Source organism: Chiloscyllium plagiosum, unplaced genomic scaffold (assembly GCF_037043375.1).
Source record: "Chiloscyllium plagiosum isolate Xiang-an unplaced genomic scaffold, Cpla_swu_hap1 HiC_scaffold_19, whole genome shotgun sequence".
Lineage (NCBI taxonomy): Eukaryota > Metazoa > Chordata > Chondrichthyes > Orectolobiformes > Hemiscylliidae > Chiloscyllium > Chiloscyllium plagiosum.
Window position 1 is genome coordinate 66,257,331 of NW_028270157.1, and position 21,755 is coordinate 66,279,085.

Consider the following 21,755-nt stretch of genomic DNA (forward strand, 5'->3'; position numbering starts at 1 on the left):
GGTTACATTGATCATGGGAGACTTCAATATGCAGGTGGACTGGGTAAATAATGTTGTTAGTGGATCTAAAGAAAGGGAATTCATGGAATGCTTACAGGATGGCTTTTTGGAACAGCTTGTCATGGAGCCCACAAGAGAGCAGGCTATTCTGGACCTAGTGCTTTGCAATGAACCAGACTCTATAAAAGATCTTAAAGTAAGGGAACCCTTAGGAAGTAGCGACCATAATATGATAGAGTTCAGTCTGGAGTTTGAAAGGGAGAAGGCAAAATCGGATGTAATGGTGTTACAGTTGAATAAAGGTAATTATGAGGGCATGAGAGAGGAACTGACTAAAATAGACTGGAAGCAGAGGCTAACCGGGAAGACAGTAGAGCAAAAAATGGCAGGAGTTTGTAGGTATAATTGAGGACACTGTACAGAGGTTCATTCCCAAGAAAAGAAAGATTAACCGGGGAGGGATTAGACAACCTTGGCTGACAAAGGAAGTCAGGAAATGTATTAAAGAAAAAGAGAGATCCTATAAAGTGGCTAAGAACAGTGGGAAATCAGAAGATTGGGAAGGATACAAAAGCAAACAGAGGATAACAAAGAGTGTAATAAGAAAGGAGAGGATCAAATATGAAGGTAGGCTAGCCAGTAATATTAGAAATAATAGTAAAAGTTTCTTTCAGTACATAAGAAACAAACGACAGGCAAAAGTAGACATTGGGCCACTTCAAACTGATGCAGGAAGCCTAGTGATGGGAGATAAGGAAATAGCAGGAGAACTTAACAAGTACTTTGCGTCAGTCTTCACAGTGGAAGACATGAGTAATATCCCAAAAATTAAAGGGTGTCACGGGGCTGAGTTGAGTATGGTTGCCATTACGAAAGAGATAGTGCTAGAAAAGTTAGAAAGTCTTAAAATTCTTAAAAGTCTTAAAAGTCTTAAAAGTCTTATAAATCTCCTGGCCCCGATGGGATACACCCTAGAGTTCTGAGAGAGGTGGCTGAGGAAATAGCAGAGGCATTGGTTGAGATCTTTCAAGAGTCACTGGAGTCAGGAAAGGTCCCGGATGATTGGAAGATGGCTGTTGTAACCCCCTTGTTCAAGAAAGGATCAAGGCAAAAGATGGAAAATTATAGGCCAATCAGCTTAACCTCGGTTGTTGGTAAAATTCTAGAATCCATCATTAAGGATGAGGTTTCTAAATTCTTGGAAGAGCAGAGTCTGATTAGAACAAGTCAACATGGATTTAGTAAAGGGAGGTCATGCCTGACAAACCTGTTGGAATTTTTTGAAGAGGTAACAAGTAGGTTAGACCAGGGAAACCCAGTGGATGTGGTCTATCTAGACTTTCAAAAGGCCTTTGATAAGGTGCCACACGGGAGGCTGCTGAGCAAGGTGAGGGCGCATGGTGTTCGAGGTGAGCTGCTGGGATGGATTGAGGATTGGCTGTCTAACAGAAGGCAGAGAGTTGGGATAAAAGGTTCTTTTTCAGAATGGCAGCCGGTGACGAGCGGTGTCCTGCAGGGTTCGGTGCTGGGGCCACAGCTGTTCGCATTATATATTAACGATTTGGATGAGGGAACCGGGGGCATTCTAGCGAAGTTTGCCGATGATACGAAGTTAGGTGGACAGGCAGGTAGTACTGAGGAAGTGGGGAGGCTGCAGAAGGATCTTGACAGGTTGGGAGAGTGGTCCAGGAAATGGCTGATGGAATTTAACGTGAGCAAGTGCGAGGTCTTGCACTTTGGCAAAAAGAATAAAAGCATAGACTACTTTCTAAATGGTGAGAAAATTAATAAAGCCAAAGCACAAAGGGATCTGGGAGTGCTAGTCCAGGATTCTCTAAAGGTAAACATGCAGGTTGAGTCCGTGATTAAGAAAGCGAATGCAATGTTGTCTCTTATCTCAAGAGGGTTGGAATATAAAAGCAGAGATGTACTACTAAGACTTTATAAAGCTCTGGTTAGACCCCATTTGGAGTACTGTGTCCAGTTTTGGTCCCCACACCTCAGGAAGGACATACTGGCACTGGAACGTGTCCAGCGGAGATTCACATGGATGATCCCTGGAATGACAGGTCTAACATATGAGGAACGGCTGAGGATACTGGGATTGTATTCGTTGGAGTTTAGAAGATTAAGGGGAGACTTAATAGAGACGTACAAAATAATACATGGCTTGGAAAAGGTGGATGCTAGGAAATTGTTTCAGTTAAACGAGGAGACTAGGACCCGTGGACACAGCCTTAGAATTAGAGGGGGTCATTTCAGAACAGAAATGCGGAGGCATTTCTTCAGCCAGAGAGTGGTGGGCCTGTGGAATTCATTGCCACGGAGTGCAGTGGAAGCCAGGACGCTAAATGTCTTCAAGGCCGAGATTGATAGATTCTTGTTGTCTCGAGGAATTAAGGGCTACGGGGAGAACGCTGGTAAGTGGAGCTGAAATGCGCATCAGCCATGATTGAATGGCGGAGTGGACTTGATGGGCCGAATGGCCTTACTTCCACTCCTATGTCTTATGGTCTTATGATGGGACTCAGGAGGTATTTAGGTGAAGAATGTAAAGTGTGAGAGGGAAGAACATAAGGAACAGGAGCAGGAGTAGGCCATCCAGCCCATCGCAACTGCTCTGCCATCAGCTCCACTTACCCACCCGCTCAGCATAACCCTTAATTCCTGCACTGTTCAAAAATCGATCTATCTTTGCCTTAAAAAACATTCAATAAGGAAGCCTCAACTGCTTCATTGGGTGGAGAATTTCACAGATTCATAACCCTTTGGGTGAAGAAGTTCCTCCTCAACTGAGTCCTGAGAGAGGAGAGAGGATGTGAGTGTGAGACCTGCGGGTCCTTGATCTTGTTTTCACACCTGGCTCTCCACAGCCAGTTGCCCCAATAGCTCTTTCTGTATATTTTCCAAGGTGGCCTGACCCAACTTCAGGTCGGTAAGCCCCACCCCGTGGCAATAAAGAACTCTCCTCTGGAGCCAGTATTTCCCAATGCTGATGTGCAAAGCCAGTACTTCTCCTAGCTCCCATTGCCCACGTTGTGGATATAAATGCAATCCTATTTCTCAGAGATGGCACACCTGACCATGCAGTATCACTCCTTCTGCATTGGGGGAGATGATCATATGCTGTGTGTTTAAGTTTCTCATCAGATCCTTCTAATTCTGAGGCTGTCACTAACACATAAACACAAGGGGGCTAGAATAGAAAGAATCATTAGAAACAAGGCAAGATAATCAATGTGCAAGTTTGAATAGAAGAATGGGCGGGGAGAATAAACAGTAAAATTGAACTGAGAGAGGAAGGAGGATGTCAGACTCCATGTACACCTGTAGTCTCTACATGAGCAGAACCTTCAGTAGCTCCACTTGTTTCCTATTGTCAACTTAAAATGTATGGATCAAACATTTGTTAACACTATGGCCTCTCAGAAAGGAGGGATTGCTTTGTCTCACCTTAAATACCACCAACAGAATGATACTTGGTATGGTGGAGATACGCACAAGCCAACGCCAGCCCAAAGTCGGGATAATTAGGTATGCCAGCAGGATCTCTATTATGGAGCCCAATAGCCAGAAGAGCTACAAAAAAAATGGAGAGATTAAAGTAATAATAGCGATTTTAAAAAAAATGAATGGCCTGGTTCCTCCCCTCACAGGCCAAGTGACATTTATATATTAGACCATAAAAAGCATCTCATCTGGGTGCATAACAATGTGATATGTCAACTGCTCCTCCTAAGACCACAAGACATTGAGAGAGTTGTGGACACAGGCCAGTCTATCACACAAACCAGCCTTCGATCCATTGACTCCATCTACACGTCCCGTTGTCTTAGGAAAGCAACCAACATAATTAAAGTTAAAAATCGCACAACACCAGATTATAGTCCAACAGGATTATTTGGAAGCACTAGCTTTCGGAGCACTGCTCCTTCATCAGGTGAACTTTAACAATTGGTTCATGTCGGCCCAGATAATGTATTTAAGGTGTGAGGTGCCCTGTGTGAGACTGTGTGCGCCAATTGTTAAAGTTCACTTGAGAATGTAACTTTAAAAAAGTTCTGCAATTTACATATGAAAGAACTGAAACCAACATGGTCATTCTAAAAGATGAGAGACTTAACAAACAATCCAGGTTTTCTTCAATATATAATTTCAGTTACATCACACTGTAAACATTTGCAATAAATTCTGTGTCTTACAATCTTATACTCCACAACCACCTGATGAAGGAGCAGTGCTCCGAAAGCTAGTGCTTCCAATTAAACCTGTTGGACTATAATCTGGTGTTGTGTGATTTTTAACTTTGTCCACCCCAGTCCAAAACCAATTCCTCCAACTAACTAAAGACCCTTCCACCCTGGTTATACTCTCTTCCATCCTCTTCCGTCGGGCAGAAGATATAAAAGTTTGAATACACTTATAAACAGATTCAAGAACAGCTTCTTCCCCACTGTTATCAGATTTTTGAATGGACCTGTCAAATGTTAATTCTGATCTCTCTCTCTCTCTCTCTTCACCTTCTCTGTGTCTGTAACGCTGTATTCTGCACTCTGTTCTGCTACCCTGATGTACTTTGTATGGTATGGTCTGCTTGTAGAACACACAAAACAACACTTTTCACTGTATGTTTTTACATGTGACAACATTAAATCAGATGTTGGATTGTTATACAGAACTGAGAAAGGCACAAAAACTTTAAGACAGCTAGAAGACATTACAACATTTCATACAGTAGCATAAGAGATATATATCTTACTCTCTGTTCAGAGAGCAGGAAGTAGTCAGTTAGAGTGTTTGACTGCTTCACAGCCCGTCAATTAAGCACTTAATGTAACAGTAATCTGCGCAAACATATAGTCCAGGCAGTATATGCAAGTCTGAGATGTCACAGTTAGCTATTTATAAATTTCCAGATATTCTGTCTCCACAAGAAGCCAAGTCTCTGTGGGTGAACATATAGGAAACCACACCAGGTCCCGGTGGCAGCAAGTGAAGCTGACGACAGTAAGTAAGAATGAGAAGTTGGTCACAGCAAGTTGGTATCAACAGCTGAAAGGTGAGAATTGCAGAGGCAACTGTCAGAAATGTTCTTTTCCTAAGATCTGAAGTCACAGCTGAAGGTCACATTTCACATCCAAAGCTGAAGGCTACAGCTATACTAAAGCAGACAACCAGAACAGAGGAGCAGTTGTGAATACACTGTCATTCTCTTGAAAACAATAAGAGGCTACAAATGTGTCTGATTTAAAGCCATGGCAGATTAGAAGATGCCCAAGACCGTTCTGATTCGGATGAACAGTTCCTGCTTAGAAGAAACCATTCTTACTGTTGTTATGGCTTACCTCTTAAGTCACCAGTTGCTTCCAACATTTTGTCATCCTTAGAAATGGTGTGAGAACAGAAAAAAAGGCATGCATGACATCACTCCAATTCACTTGTTGCATAAATGCCACACTTTGGTGCAACACAATCATTTCTTTTGGAGGAACAAAATATAAAAAGAAAGCAACAAACTCTAAATCAGCAACCAGGAGAGAAAGAAAAACGAGAGAAGAGAAAAAGAAAGAAACATTACATTGCAATACAGATTCTTTTGTGTCCTGGCAGTTGTTGCTGTGTTCTTCCAGCCCACTTCTTGCCTACCTTAAAAAGAGTACAAAGCTGCATTGTAAGGATACAGAGTAAGCATGTGAACATGGATTGGCACTCCAGTGACATTCTTTTCAAATTTCAGTTCTTCACTTCAGAGATCAACAAATATCTGTTAAAGATAAACAGTCAAATGTGTCCTCACTTTAGGAACTGAAGGATTGCAATGAATAAAATATTGATATTGTGAGGGATAACTGCAAAGATCCAGACATAATCTTTCCATTTTTAGAAGACTGGCTTTAAGTCCGAGTCAACATCAGTCAACATAAAAATATTAACTGATGTGTATGCCAATGCTGATGCAAAGGTTTAGAATGTGAGTTTACTGAAGCTAACTGAGCTGTATGACTTACTAAACTAGCTATTGGCCACAACGTACCAAATATTCCCAAAAAGAACTCAGCATTAATGTATGGAACTTGTAAGTTCAAAGCAGTGATAGTAGGACAGCATTTTCTGCAAGTGCTTGACTCTAACAACAATTGTAGCCATCAAGAGGATTACCAAATCTTGTATCAATGTGAATTGTCTCAGCAACCAAAAGAGTGCCCGGCCTTTCATGACACATCCAAGCTACATTACTGCGTTAAAATGTACATTAAGTTCAAGGGCTCAGAGATACCCAAAGTACAATGCAATTCTTTACAGCAGCATGTGAAAGTGGCCAATTAAGGACATTGTCAAAAAAGTTTTCAGATTCCTAACCATAGTCCGTAGGCATGTAATGAGGTAACTGCATTGTTATAACTTACAAATGCTAGTCCATTCGTACAGGTGGTCAATTTGCCATACTTGTCAGAACAGTAGAAGCCATTACCTCTATCCATGTGATATATCTCAAAAAGAATGAACCATAGGCTAAGGCTGACATTGGTGCAAGTGCAAATACCATCCCATTATGCACTTTGCATGAGACATATTCAGGAAACTGTCACAAGGCAACCCACAAACAATTAATTGTTTACTATGGGTGTGACATCCATTGCATGGGCATTATCCATCTTAAATATCAATATCGAAATGGATACCTGAAACCTTTTACCAGCATGCATAGATTAATGCATCATCACAATCCTCAAGGTAACCAATACGTCAATTTCAACACCTCAGATTCCAGACTGCAACATCAAGTCGCTTTAGGGCCCAACTAACCTTTACCTCAACCAGTTTGATTCCAATGACAACTTTAAAGATATTTCAATGTTACATCTTAAAGATGATGGCCAGCCCAGTATTTACCCTTGTCACAAATGCAGCATTCACGTTTAGGATAAGCTCAAATTGGAACTGGATTCCATGGTTCAAACAATATCAGTTGCAAGGTTGAGTATCGCACTGGCTGGTGTAATTCTACGACTTATGTTTCCAAGAAAGCTGGCATTCTACAATTATATTTAGATCTGAAGGCAACAGAACATTGCACTCAAAAGATGCTCACACAAGATTCATATCCTGGGGAAGCTTATTCCCAAGCTTTCATGTGGCAAACATTTTTCCAAGCTCCGAACCAAGAATTGATATTGGTCCATATTTCTTGCCCTAGGCCTCACAAGAGTTGACAACTTTCAGAACACCTTTCAGTAGGTCCTGGTTTCTCAGATTACCATTTGGATTATCATCAACTTCAACATATGTTATCAAGACACAGGTCATTAGATTAGATTAGATTAGATTAGATTACAGTGTGGAAACAGGCCCTTCGGCCTAACAAGTCCACACCAACCCGCAACCCACCCCTACCTCTACATTTACCCCTTACCTAACACTACGGGCAATTTAGCATGGCCAATTCACCTGACCTGCACATCTTTGGACTGAGGGAGGAAACCGGAGCACCCGGAGGAAACCCACGCAGACACGGGGAGAACGTGCAAACTCCACACAGTCAGTCACCTGAGGCGGGAATTGAACCCGGGTCGCTGGTGCTGTGAGGCAGCAGTGCTAGCCACTGTGCCACCGTGCCGCCCACAGATAAAGAAGGATGAGAGGTTTATGTGAACCACAGAGAATTTGCCAGATGATCCCTGTATCTCAGAAGACACAGCAGTTCTCGTCCAAACTAAACACGAGAATGATACAAAACTCCATCAACTCTTGACAGTAACAAGGAAGCATGGTCTCTGTTCAACGGCCAAAAATGTCAAACTAACATGAGCTAAATCAATTTCTTCCGACCAAAATACTTTTCAAATGATAAGAGACACGGTTTTGTCAAAACAGAAGATGTAGAAAAGATGCCTAAACCACAAGATAAAGTTGACTTAGAAAGATGTCTTGGTTTTTCAACATTTTTTAATTTCGGTATACTCTAAATTTTGTGAGCGAAGAATCTGGAGATTTTCTTTCCAAAGGTATACCAGATACCTGCCAGATAATTTTCATCCCCTCAAAAAAATATTTTCTCCCAGGTGTATTCTTCATTGTTATGGTCCCTCCAAACTTCACCATGTTGGAATAAGGTGCATTCTAGAATAGTTTTGGAGCACTTCTGTTAAAGGATGACAAACCTATTACATTTGATTCTAAACTCATGTGAACTGCTCCAACATAGAAAGGGAAACTCTCATTCCAGGTTTCAGAATATAAAGGTTCTATAAGCACCTATTCAGCAAGCTTTTCACTGTTCATGCTGACAACAAACTGTTGGAAATGATTAGCAGAAAACCTCTGACAAGTGTACCTCCATGGCTACTACATCCATGGGAGTTGGTTTAGCTCAGTTGGCTGGATTGTTGGTTTGAGGAGAAAGTGAGGTCTGCAGATGCTGGAGATCAAAGTTGAAACTTTATTGCTGGAACAGCACAGCAGGTCAGGCAGCATCCAGGGAACAGGAGATTCGACGTTTCGGGCACAGGCCCTTCTTCAGGAATGAGCAGAGAGTGTTCAGCAGGAGAAGATAAAAGGTAGGGAGGAGGGACTTGGAGGAGGGGCGTTGGAAATGTGATAGGTGGAAAGAGGTCAAGGTGAGGGTGATAGGTCGGAGTAGGATGGAGGCGGAGAGGTCAAGAAGAAGACTGCAGGTCAGGAAGGCGGTGCCGGGCTGGAGGGATCCGGCTGAGACAAGGTGGGGGGAGGGGGGATGAAGAAACTGGTGAAGTCCAAGTTCATCCCCTGCGGTTGGAGGGTTCCCAGTCGGAAGATAAGACGCTCCTCCTCCGACCGTCGGGTTGTTGTGGTTTGGCGGTGGATGAGTCCAATGACCTGCATATCCTCGGTGGAGTGGGAGGGGGAGTTGAAATGCTGTGCTACAGGTTGGTTGGGTTGGTTCGTCCGGGTGGCCCAGAGGTGCTCTCTGAATCGCTCCGCAAGTAGGCGGCCTGTCTCCCCAATATAGAGGAGGCCACACCGGCTGCAGCGGATGCAGTAGATGATGTGGGTGGAGGTGCAGGTGAATCTGTGGCGGATATGGAAGTTTCCTTTGGGGCCTTGGAGAGAAGTGAGGGGGGTGGTGTGGGCGCAAGTGTTGCACCTCCTGCGGTTGCAAGGGAAGGTGCCGGGAGTGGAGGTTGGGTTGGTGGGGGGTGTGGATCTGACAAGGGAGTCGCGGAGGGAGTGGTCTCTACGGAAAGCTGATAGGGGAGGGGAGGGAAATATATCCTTGGTGCTGGGGTCTGTTTGGAGGTGGCGGAAGTGACGGCGGATGATGCGCTGTACATGGAGATTGGTGGGGTGGTAGGTGAGGACCAGTGGGGTTCTGTCCTGGTGGCGGTTGGAGGGGCGGGGCTCAAGGGCGGAGGAGCGGGAAGTGGAGGAGAGCAGTGTGATGCCAACAGCATGAGCTCAATTCCCATCACTGGTGTGAGGTTACCATGATAGATTCTTCTTCTCAACCTCTTCCCTCGCCGGGTGGCCCTCAGGGTAAATCACCACCAGTCACTTCTCTCTAATGAGAGAAGCCCCTATGGTGACACAACACAATGAAGATCCATAGGTATGATTTCAAATCAAACATTCATCATTCCCAATGCTCTTAGCTGAACTTTCAAATCCTGCTGAGAGCAAAGATATTTCTCTATGCCTACAAATAGATGCTGTCAAACCAGGATTTGAAGATATTGTTCACACCAATCCCATTCATTTTGGTGATGGTCAAGCTTGGCAGATAAAACAAGCCATGCCTGATGATATCCAACTGAAACAGCTCAAAGGGATCATTGGTGGCTGGCATGAATACATTCAACAGGTCCCTGAATAAGCACATTTTATCTGCTTATTCAGAGATGAACTGGGACTTTCTTGGAATAGAATTTTCAAAAGTCAACAATTTGTCAATTTCAAAACTCAAAGGATTGCGGAGTGATTACTCTACAAGTTCTACACTGAGACTAGATTAATCATAAACACATAGGTCACACAGGTTTGGAAAGAAATCCAGGAATCACTGGAATCTATTAGCCAAGCATTGACAAAAACACCAATCAACTAAATGAGCCAATGCAATACATATCAATTCAATCAACGATTGAGAACATCTCACCTTCCACACAAGATTCTTTCAGTCACACTGCAAGATCACAACAGATATTTTCCATGTCCAAGGATACATTTACATTCTAATACCTGACTGTTTCACCAAATTCCCTTTTAAGAGACAAATCAAAATTGTTCACACATTAACTACCATATTCTATATGTTTGATGTTCTCCAACAAGTTGTGTCCTATAACTATCTGCAATACTCTAATATACCCTTCCAAACCATATGTAGGCACTTTAACGGCCAAAAGTGTCAAACCTCAAATCAGTCGACTGTATTAGACATGATTGTTTCAAAATGGGAGATGTGGTAAGAATGCCACAAGACAAAGGTGACTTCAAAAGGTTTCTTCAACTTTTTGGCATTCAGTACATAATCTCTTCTCCTCACTATCCGCACTCTATTGGTCTCACAAAATGCCATGTCTTTATGATAAAGTTCATGAACATAAAATGCCAAGCTACTCGCGAAGATTTTCGGAAAGCCATTTTAAATCCACATGCTATTCCGTGAGACAATGGTTTTCTCTCACTGGTCGCTCTAAATCTTGGAAGACAAATCCACTCAGTCTTTCCCTCAAACAATCCACTAGCTGATCACATGTACACAATGTATTGTTAGAAAGAAGGGACAGAATGGTACAATGATCAATGAGCATGAACTTGAACCAGAACAAAGTATCAGAGTGCAAGATCTTCATGTGAATATATGGGTCCATGAAAGACAGTATGATGTTCTATCCCAGCTCAGGTCATACACACTGATGCAAACAATGGTCAGAATTTACAATGAAAAAGACAATACATCTGAGGTGTATATGACAAACCATCAGTCATACAGCCAATGACTCCAATGTTGAATGTATCCCACAAGGCAGCAGCCATATATTTATAACACATGATACAAATCCAACCACAATTAGCAATGGCACACCACTCAATAAAACTGTAAACAAAATCAGAAATTGCTGGAAAAATTCAGCAGAGCTGGCAGCATCTGTGGAGAGAAAACAGTCAACATATTGAGACCAGTGACTCCTTTTGGAATGGAGTTCTATGTATAAAACATAATTAATACTTAAGTAACCATATAACCCAATGGTAGTGTCCCTGCCTTTGAGCCAAAAGGTCCAGGTTTAAGTCTCACCTGCCTTGGAGGTGTGGCATGACATATCTGGGAGGTTGATTAGGGGTAGCTATAACATGTGTGCACAGTAATCTGAGGTGTTGTATTGTTGTGAATAATTAGTTGTTAATAAACTTCTGGGAATCTGCCTCAATACAAACCAGGCTCACTATGTCACGTGTCCGGTGAGTCACATCACGTGATAGTCAGGCAGATTGTGGAGAGTGTGGAAGTAGAGTTAACATTTTGATTGAAGCTTCGGCATCTGGCATGGAGAAAGAGGCTAAATAACCCTTCAATCAGATTGAGTAAAACAAAAAGAGAGAGAAAGTTATAACTACTGGTAAAAGTAGTGTACAGGGTGTATAAAATACACAGAGAGGAGGATAGAATATAAGAGTCGAATGGACAGGTTATGTAACATTGCACAGAGAAAAGGTTAGAATACTGTGCTAAAGCATAACATTTTAAAATAACACCAATCCAACACAGATATTGAGAACAACAGAAGTTGTTCATGGTGAAAAATGCTCAAGATTTAGAAGAATGATATACACCAGCCAGTTTGTGAAGAACATTAAAAAGATGAGGAGAGAAAAACAGGTCCACAAGGAAAATAGATAAAAGGCTACCTCTTGACATGATTCTGTTTAAGACAAATGTGTTGATGATTCATTGAAATTCTGAATTTCCTTGCTGTTTCAGTAAAGATAATGTAAAGGCTAAAGTAAACCACAAACAATAAGCAAACAACTCATTCCAATCATCCTCTTCTACTAACAGTATTGTCCTCAGCCCATCCTTAGGGTCGTGCTTTAGACGTATATTAACACAGCACAGATATTATAGTTCCAAGGGGTCTTTTTCTATGTTGTAAACCACTACAGTTCTATGGGGGCAATTTTTGACTCACTTGTACCCTGTTTGTACTGAAAGAAAGGACTAATAATCAAAATAAAATTAAATGTTGTGTCATTACACTGACTTACTACAATATTGAAATCTGTACTACTTGTTCATTTTGGGCAAATCTGAACCCTGGTGACCAGACCCTCGATCAGAAACAGGAGGAGGCTTCATGTGTATCAGGCCTCAGGGTGGGAGGATTAATTCCCTGTTCTGGCCAATATGACAGCTCTAGGTTCCTCATAATTTGTTTGGGGCTCTCGTAGCACAGGGGACCCAAGTTGAAGTCCCAGCTGCTCTAATGGTGTATCATAACATCTCTAAGCAGGTTATTAAAAAAATAACTCTATAACAAACGAGAAGTGGTTATTAAATGATTACATTTTGTCCCACTGCTGCTCACCAGTTTTATTTATTTAGTGAATACAAATTCCCGGTGCTAAGCAATATCAGCCTCATTTGCTGAGTTTGAAGTGAAATTTTTACCACTTTTGTTTGGGTGGGACAGGGGGCAAGATAGTCCTTGGGAACATGCAGCATTGCTTACGTCCCTCTGCATGTGCTTAACGGCTTTTACTGAGGGTCCAGCAGTGGTAACACATAGGTCCCGCCTTGTCATGAAGCTGTTTTGTAAGGACCACTCTCAGTGTGGGAGTTCAAAGCCTACCTTGCGAATGATAGGGATCTTCATAAGAAGCTTACTATTGACCTCCTGAAGGATGGCTGCTGTTAGATTCTAAGCAGGGAAGGTTGCTTCATTTGGAGCACCAATGTGGAAATGGGCAATAGGTGAGTTTTACGAGTGATGATGGAGTGGGTAAGCGAGGTGCCCCATGCATAACTTCATCATCAATTGATTGACACTCCAGACTTATAAGTGGCCGCTGCCAGTCATAATTAAAGAAACCAATGGATAAATCAAAGTGGTGCTTTCACAGGAGTCTTCTTTTCCCTCCTGTTGTTTGCAGCTTTCATGACCACGCACATCACCTCACACACAATTGATGCTGTATCTCTGTGTCCATGGTGCTGCTCCTTAGGGATTGAAATGTGAAAGGCACTGTTTTTTTTAAGCCTCAGCCCTTGTGCAAATCTCACGTCCAGATCGGCAGGTTACCAACTATGACACCTGCCTCCGCCTGGCAACTTGCTGATCACAGGTTAACAGTTGGTCTGCCATGACAATCCACCAGATCCCACACTGACCACTCCATATAGTAACTACCCACCTGATCTCAATGTCCACCTCATCTCTACCCACACCATATATCGAGCTCATTGATCCATTCGTGAGGCGGTCTTGATCAGAACTGGGAGAAAGTGAGGACTGCAGATGCTGGAGATCAGAGTTGAAAATGTGTTGCTGGAAAAGCGCAGCAGGTCAGGCAGCATCCATGGAGCAGGAGAATCGATGTTTCGGGCATGAGCCCTTCTTCAGGAATAAGGGCTCATGCCCGAAATGTCGATTCTCCTGCTCCTTGGATGCTGCCTGACCTGCTGCCCTTGATCAGAACTGGGCATTGGGGTTAATCTGGTTTTTGAGTATTTGTGTGGAACTTACACAAGATTAGCTGCCCATTAAATCTCCCTTTTGATCACCCACAGGCCTAATTTAACCATTTCCTTTTTGAAGGATTGAAGAAAGTATCACTTCAGACAAGAGACACAAGTGACCATTTAGGCTATCATTCAACTTTAGGCTGAGAAACAAAACCTCTCCTGTACCAAGGCATCAACGGTTGAAGTCTGACCACTTCCTTAGCTTTTCCGAGCGCTCACACTTTCTCACCTGTCCCAGAGGCAAAATACGACCTCGATATTTGGACGGCATGAACTCAGTCATGATAATAAATCTGCACAGAAGGAAATAAAATTGATGTCACTATTTCAAACCATCATAGAATGTTGCAGCACAGAAGGAGGTGATTCAGTCCCTTGTAACTGTGTAGGTTGATGATACACCAGGAACAACAGAACAGAGTCAAATATAAGTAACACAGAGACAACAGAGAACAACATAATCCCTATTCAACAACATACAATCTACACTTCATCAGGAACAACTAACACAGTTAATGAAAGTCCTTATCCAAACATGAAGAATTGAACAAGTTCTCTTGAGTGTGAAAATATTGAATCACCTGTAAAATATAATTTTCTTTCTTTGTTGTTTCATGGGATCCAGATGTTGCCTGCATTTGTTTTCCATCCCTAGTTGCCCTTAAACTAGACCCTTTCAGAGGGCGGTTAAGAGTCAATCACATTGCTGTGGGTCTGGTGTCACATATTGGTCAGATCAGGTAAGGATGACAGATTCCCTTCCCGAGGGGACATTAGTGAACCAGGTGGGTTTTACCACTTTCGGCAATAGTTGTCATGGTCACCATCATGGAAAGGAGCTTGGCATTCCAGATGTACTAATGTAGTATAACTTCCACCAACTTGGATGGTGGATTGGCATGGCACTTTTATCTGACATCATGGCCGATGGTACAAATCTAATCAATTAAAAAAATGATAAATTGTGAGCTGATTCTTACACCCTTTTGGCTCAGTGCAAATTGTGTTGCGTTTGTTACAGGGATTCTCGCTGCAAGGCCCAGCAAAGTTACTTGCTGCATCTTCCCAAACTCGTTTCATTAACTACCTACCCCAGCTCCATGGTGTCCCTCACATTTAACTCTAGCCCTATCATACTGAATGGAGTTTCCACAATAAGTTGCCATTCATGGGGGATATCTGCCAAAAGACCAGCATCCAACGTTCTCTTTATGCTACGCAGCAACCCAAATGGTTCATGTTGACACCGCAGAGATCCATGCAGAAAAAACATAGTGAGTGTAGTGGGATTCCTCGCGACTGCACCATGGTTGAAAGGTTACTGTGCAAGTGGACAGGTGTTGGCAATGTGGGTTTGGTCCTCAGCAGCAACATAATGGCACTGTAGCTACAAAGGCACATTGTCCATGGCACATAGCAGGCATGGCTGACACTCTCTCATCCTGGTCATTGCTCAACCACCAGGCCACATGCTTTACCTGTCCATAGCTATAAATTATCGGAACACCCTCACTAAGACTCTCCTACTCTGTTCCCAAAGCCCAATGGTCACCTGCAGCTTGTCATTGTCCAGTTAGGGAATGAATATCACCGGCAGAGAAGCAATGGGACAATTCAAACACGTGCTTTCACTAAGAGCCAACGAAAGGAAATATGGCTCCATCTTGCCCCCACCAAATGCTGACAGCTTGTCCTTGACAGTCCGTGGTACTCTGCTGCATCCAGGTGCCACCTGCTGGAACTGGGTGTCAGTGCAGGTCTGCCTCCCTTGTCAGGCCTGATGCAGCTGAGCTCTGTCAATACACCAGCTCAGCATCCTCATCCTTCTCCTCAGATGCCTCCTCCCGTTCCTGTTCCCCTAGCTCCTCAGCATCTAACACACTGCCTCGTTGACTGCTCCAAACGGGTGCAGCACATCATACCAGCATGATATAGCCCCCACTCCCCACTGCCCATTTCCATGTCCCCTTTTCCCTCAGCTGTACCCCAGCAGCCCATTGTCACCCATCCCCCACTTGTGCAGCGCCTCCACATTGAATTTCACCCCCAACTGCCCCCTGAACCCCAACATTATACCTTCATGTTGCCCACCCTGCTCCTCTCCATGCCGCCTATGTAGGCCGTGGTGATGTTCAGTTCCAATAACAGTTCCTCCTCCTTGTAAAAGAATAGAAAGAAAAGTGCCGTGCTGAACTTCACTTTTGATTGTGCTGCATGGCTGAGACTCCTGTAAGATTCTGTCCTGTGTTTCCAATGATCAACTGAAGAATAGAAGTTCAGACCACACTCCTGCAGCATGACCCTGGCACTGTGACCAATTCAGCTAGCACTATCAGTCCCGTACTCACCCATATAACATGAATGCTCAGGTCAGTATTGAAGCAGGGTATGTTTGTTGCCAAAGCAACTGCAGGGGGCGCTCTCACTACACATACAGTTGCTGCGTCTGTAATGTCAATGCATCCCAGCAGGAACTTTGTAATAAGTTGTAGGGGAATTTGTTCATTGTGATAAACTGCATTGCAAAAGGCATTCAGGCAACTGATCCATGAAGGAGGAAGTGAGGACTGAGAATGCTGGAGTCCATTTTTAAAACAAAGTGCTGTCAGTGGTGAAATTGTAGGAACGATAAAGTTTGGCTGCAGGGGGAGTTGCATCATTCGTACCCCAAGGTCAGCAAGGGACAGTGAGGGCTCAACAAGGGGACAGGAGTGCAGGGGCTGGGGGAAGTGTGTGGAGAACTGGGAGGTGAGGAGACTGGAGAATAAAGCAAAGGACAGGCAGCTACCATGGGTGCATAATTTCTGGTTCTGTTGGCAGTGCAGTGTGAGCGCAGAGCGAAGGTATCCAAAGCAGCAACTAAAATAAACAAAACTGCATGCATCATAACTAACTTTATTTAAACGACTGCATCCAAACTATACTCCCACCCCATTTATTGGATTATATGGTTTTACTTACAAGTAAAAGGTATTTGGGCCATAACAAGTCGTCAGTTATTATGTCTGAGATAGATTATATTTATACAGTTAAAAATCACACACAACACCAGATTATAATCCAACAGGTTTAATTGGAAGCACACTAGCTTTCGGAGCGACGCTCCTTCATCAGGTGATAGTGGATCACCTGATGAAGGAGCGTCGCTCCGAAAGCTAGTGCTTCCAATTAAACCTGTTGGACTATAACCTGGTGTTGTGTGATTTTTAACTTTGTACACCCCAGTGTAACACCGGCATCTCCAAATTATATTTATACAGTATCTTTCATGATCTCAAGATGTCTCCAAACACTCATCGACCAATGGAGTGTTTTTTTTAAAATGTGGTTGCTGCTGTGATGTAGGAGACATGGCAGTGAATTTGCCCACAGGAAACTCCCACAAGTAGCAATGTAGCACTGACCAGATTATCTGCTTTTGTGATGTTTACCAAGGAATAAATATTCGCCTGGAAACCCAGAAAAGCTCCTCTGCGCTCCGAAAGAATGTTATTAAGTTTTTATAGACCCCCAATTCAGGCAGCGGTTTAACATTTTGTCGGAAAAGGCAATGCTTCAGACGGGGCAGCGCTCCCTGCTTGAGCTGGAGTGTCAGGGCGTGCTCCTCTTGACCCAGAGGTAACAAAGCGAATAACTGAGTTGCAGCAGAATCCATGGGCAGAGTTCCACAGAAGCTTTAGATGTCAGCTTTGGATCCTTGGAGTTGCTAACACCCTCAGTCATGACAGCAACAGGCCCTCCTGCCTGACCAAGTGGGCAGATAGCTTCAGCCGAGGGGTTACAAACAAAACTGGGTCCAATGTCATAAAAGGACCATTGATCTCCTGAGACCTGCAGGCAGAGTTAATAGCAAGCTGTACTTGATGTAATTTGGCCTGCATGAAGGCATGAAGCAATGAAAGTGTGTGGTTTGGACAGGTCATGCTTTGTCTTAATGGCTCCAGTACCAGATGGAACATGAGATGGAGTGTGTGTCTGCATGCATGCGTGTGTGTGTGTGACACCCCGTCCATGCTGTGAAAGTTGTACCAGTTTTAGCACAGAGCGTGTCTGTTGGGAGTTATCAGGGAGTTGCCATGAGACAGCACGCTCATAAAGGCATTAGGTGGCCATTGAATTGGTACTGAAGCCTTTTGAAAGACAGGTGGCAGTGTCTCAAGTCTACATGTTCACCCCTGCAGCGGGAGAGCTGCTCAATCTGGTCAGGGAGCAGAGTGGACTCTCCAGTACAGAGAGCGAGGGCAGAGTGTTAAAACCACACACTGACCAACCCAATGTCAAGAAGGATGCACAAGCAAAGCTGGACTGTGATTTGACCTAAATTAGTTGTGTTCTTCACTGCAGGTCTTCACATTCAGAAAGAGCATCAACTGCAGCAAAGCAGCTCTCCGTCTCTAAGGGTGGTGACAGAGAAGATTCAGGGATACACCAGCACATCTTCACTCTCACCCCCTCCCCAACAACACAGAGAACTCTCCCACCACAACTAGCTTCAGGGTCACAAACTGAGAGCACATCACAGTAAATGTTGGAGGATGCAACAGCTGAGGTCTTTAACATCTAAAGAACCATTGGAGACCTTATCCAAACTGAACCCTGTGCTCACAATGTAACTCTTAGAATGACTAAAAGACAACTTCTTGCAATTCACTGGTTGCATGGTCACCATTAGGCTAGTCTTTTTTGTTCTTCCATTATTTTTTAAATGAATTCAAATTTCACTGTCTGTCACGGTGGGATTCCAACACATGTCCCCAGAACATTAACCTGGGGATTCTGCATTACTAGCTTAGCAACATTACCACTGCCTCCTTCCAATTGATGTAAAAACCCATTTGGTTCATTAACGTAATTGGGAAAGGAAATTTGCCGACCTTACCTAGACTGATGTACATGTGACTCCAGACCCACCACAATGTGGTTAACTCACTTTGGGTAATCGGCATTCGGCAATAAGTGCTTTCCTAGTTAACAGCATTCACTTCCCACAATGGAGTAAATTAAAAAGTGCAGCAGAGGCTACCATGCTCTAGAATAGGCCTTCTCAATCCTGAAGAAGGGCTAATGCCCGAAACGTCGATTCTCCTGTTCCCTAGATGCTGCCTGACCTGCTGTGCTTTTCCAGCAACACATTTCCATCTCTTCTCAATCACACCAGAGTTAACCTAGAGTTGAGCAAGATGACGCAAGACATTGTCCAACAAGATAGGAAGCCATAGGTGAGGTGCTGGTGAATAAATGCAACTGTTTCTGCCTAAAATAGCACTCAAGCTGGTGTTTGCAACTTTGAAATTGTGCAAATGATTAACATTCATCACATATTGCCAATATGAGTGACAGGCTACTCTAAATTTGAATGTGAAGTGTGTCCCTTCAGCGGTCATGAATTGTATCACCTCCTCTAGGTAGTGCAAGGGGCATGAATGTGCAAACTTTAATCTGATTGATAAAAAACAAAAGGAGCTTCCTCATTCCAGGTTAAATCGAGGCCAATAGTTTCTTAGTCAGGGTCTGAGGACCCTATTATATGAAGCCTCCTCCACTGCCCTGTTATATTTGACCTTCACTCATGAATTGCAGTGTCAAAAATACTGCATCCATGGCACCACATTGAACATGTGCCAGTCACACTCTCAATGAGCATGCTCCACTCATGAGCCATAAAATTATCTGCTGTAGTGAGGATAGGGCACATTAGTTTTCCTTGGGAGTGCTGAATAAGGCCGAGACAGAGATGGCACATTGATCACCACTTCTACAAACCAAGCCTCATGAAGTAAAGATGGGGCAACCTGCTCGTGCGCTGGTGCTGATGTCACGATGCATGCAACATGTTAACAACATCCACAGCAGATGCACAGCTCCAGGCTATTACAGCTGCCAAGAGGCAGCTTTTTGGCATTTTGAGTCATCAAAATTTTTTAAATATATATTTAAGTTGGAGGCATCCAGATTTAAGAAACACACTACCATATTCCTTTAGCAGGCCTCAAAGTTCCCTGAACTATGCCAAACTCCCTCCAGACTCAACGACCCTAAAGAGAATTGATCCAAAGTCGAATGGAACACCGACCGACTCCCACAGCCTACTACAAACCGACCGACTCCCACAGCCTATTACAAACCGACCGACTCCCACAGCTACCTGGACTACACCTCCTCCCATCCGGCCCCCTGCAAAAACGCCATCCCATTCTCCCAATTCCTTCGACTCCGCCGCATCTGCTCCCAGGAGGACCAGTTCCAAAAACGCACATCCCAGATGGCCTCCTTCTTCAAGGACCGCAATTTCCCCCCCGACGTGATCGACGATGCCTTCCACCGCATCTCTTCCACTTCCCGATCCTCCGCCCTTGAACCCCGCCACTCCAACCGCCACCAGGACAGAACCCCACTGGTCCTCACCTACCACCCCACTAACCTCCATGTACAGCGCATCATCCGCCGTCATTTCCGTCACCTCCAAACGGACCCCACCACCAAGGATATATTTCCCTCCCCTCCCCTATCAGCATTCCGTAAAGACCACTCCCTCCGTGACTCCCTCGTCAGATCCACACCCCCCACCAACCCAACCTCCACTCCCGGCACCTTCCCCTGCAACCGCAGGAGGTGCAAGACTTGCGCCCACACCTCCCCTCTCACCTCCCTCCAAGGCCCCAAAGGAAACTTCCATATCCGCCACAGATTCACCTGTACCTCCACACATATCATCTATTGCATCCTCTGTACCCGATGTGGCCTCCTCTATATTGGGGAGACAGGCCGCCTACTTGCGGAGCGTTTCAGAGAACACCTCTGGGACACCCGGACCAACCAACCCAACCACCCTGTAGCTCAACATTTCAATTCCCCCTCCCACTCCACCAAGGATATGCAGGTCTTTGGACTCCTCCATCGTCAGACCACAGCGAAACGACGGTTGGAGGAAGAACGCCTCATCTTCCCGCTAGGAACCCTCCAACCACAAGGGATGAACTCGGATTTCACCAGTTTCGTCATTTCCCCTCCCCCCAGCCTGTCTCAGTCAAATCCATCAAATTCAGCACCGCCTCCCTAACCTGCAATCTTCTTCCCGACCTCTCCGCCCCCACCCCAATCTGTCCTATCACCCTCACCTTGACCTTTTTCCACCTATCACATTTCCGACGCCCCTCCTCCAAGTCCCTCCTCTCTATCTTTTATCTTAGCCTGCTGGACAAACTTTCCTCATTCCTGAAGAAGGGCTAATGCCCGAAACGTCGATTCTCCTGTTCCCTAGAATGCTGCCTGACCTGCTGCGCTTCTCCAGCAACACATTTCCATCACCTCATCAGAAGGCATGCAAACATTAAGAAGAATCCTAAACTCTACTGGAGGCACATAAATGGTGAAGGAGTGGGAACGGTAAGAGATAAGAAAAGCAGAGTTACACATAGAGGCAAGGTATATGGATGATGTAATAAATGACTAATTTTCTTTTGTCTTTCCCAAGGAAGTTGATGTTGCCCAAGCCATGGTGATAAAGGAGGACATTTAGTCACTAAATTGTGAAGAAGAAAATATTCAGTAAGCTGTCAATACTTAAAGTTGACAGAGCACTGGATCCAAATGAGATGAATCTAGAGACCGAAGGGAGGGAGGAGGAAATTGCGGACACACGGACCATAGTTTTTCAGTTTTGTTAGACTCAGGATGCTGACATCAACTGAGAAATTATGCCCTTGTTTAAGATGTGTGTCAGGAGAACTTCAGTAATTCAGTAGTGTCAGGGAAACTTCTAGAAACAATAATTTGTTTTAGAATTAATTGTCGCATGGAATAATACAGGTTAGTTAAATCTATCTAAATGGCTGGAATGTTTTGAAGAGATAACAGAGAGGGTTAATGAGGGCAAAGCTGGTGTTGCAGTGTGCATAGTTTGCCAAAAAGTGTTTGATACAGTGTCACACCACAAACGTGTGAGCAGAGTCAGAGCTCAGGTAATAAAAGGCACAGGAGCAGTGTGGATACAAAGCTGACTGAGGAATAGGGTGCAGATGCTTTGTGGATA

The 21,755-nt window shown here is 44.0% G+C and overlaps 1 protein-coding gene across 5 annotated transcripts in view; it reads right to left on the reverse strand.

Moving 5' to 3' along the window:
- The window catches only part of svopl (SVOP-like), a 166,469-nt gene that overhangs the window by 37,367 nt on the left and 107,347 nt on the right, over positions 1-21,755 (reverse strand). For 3 of the 5 annotated variants that reach the window (XM_043708975.2, XM_043708979.2, XM_043708980.2), the window contains exons 7-8: positions 13,953-14,016; positions 3,454-3,579 (exon numbers count right to left, since the gene is read on the reverse strand). In XM_043708975.2, the coding sequence (XP_043564910.1) occupies positions 3,454-3,579; positions 13,953-14,016 (190 nt within the window). The remainder of the gene's footprint in view (positions 1-3,453; positions 3,580-13,952; positions 14,017-21,755) is intronic. The other 2 variants (XM_087997504.1, XM_087997505.1) reach the window with 1 other exon arrangement.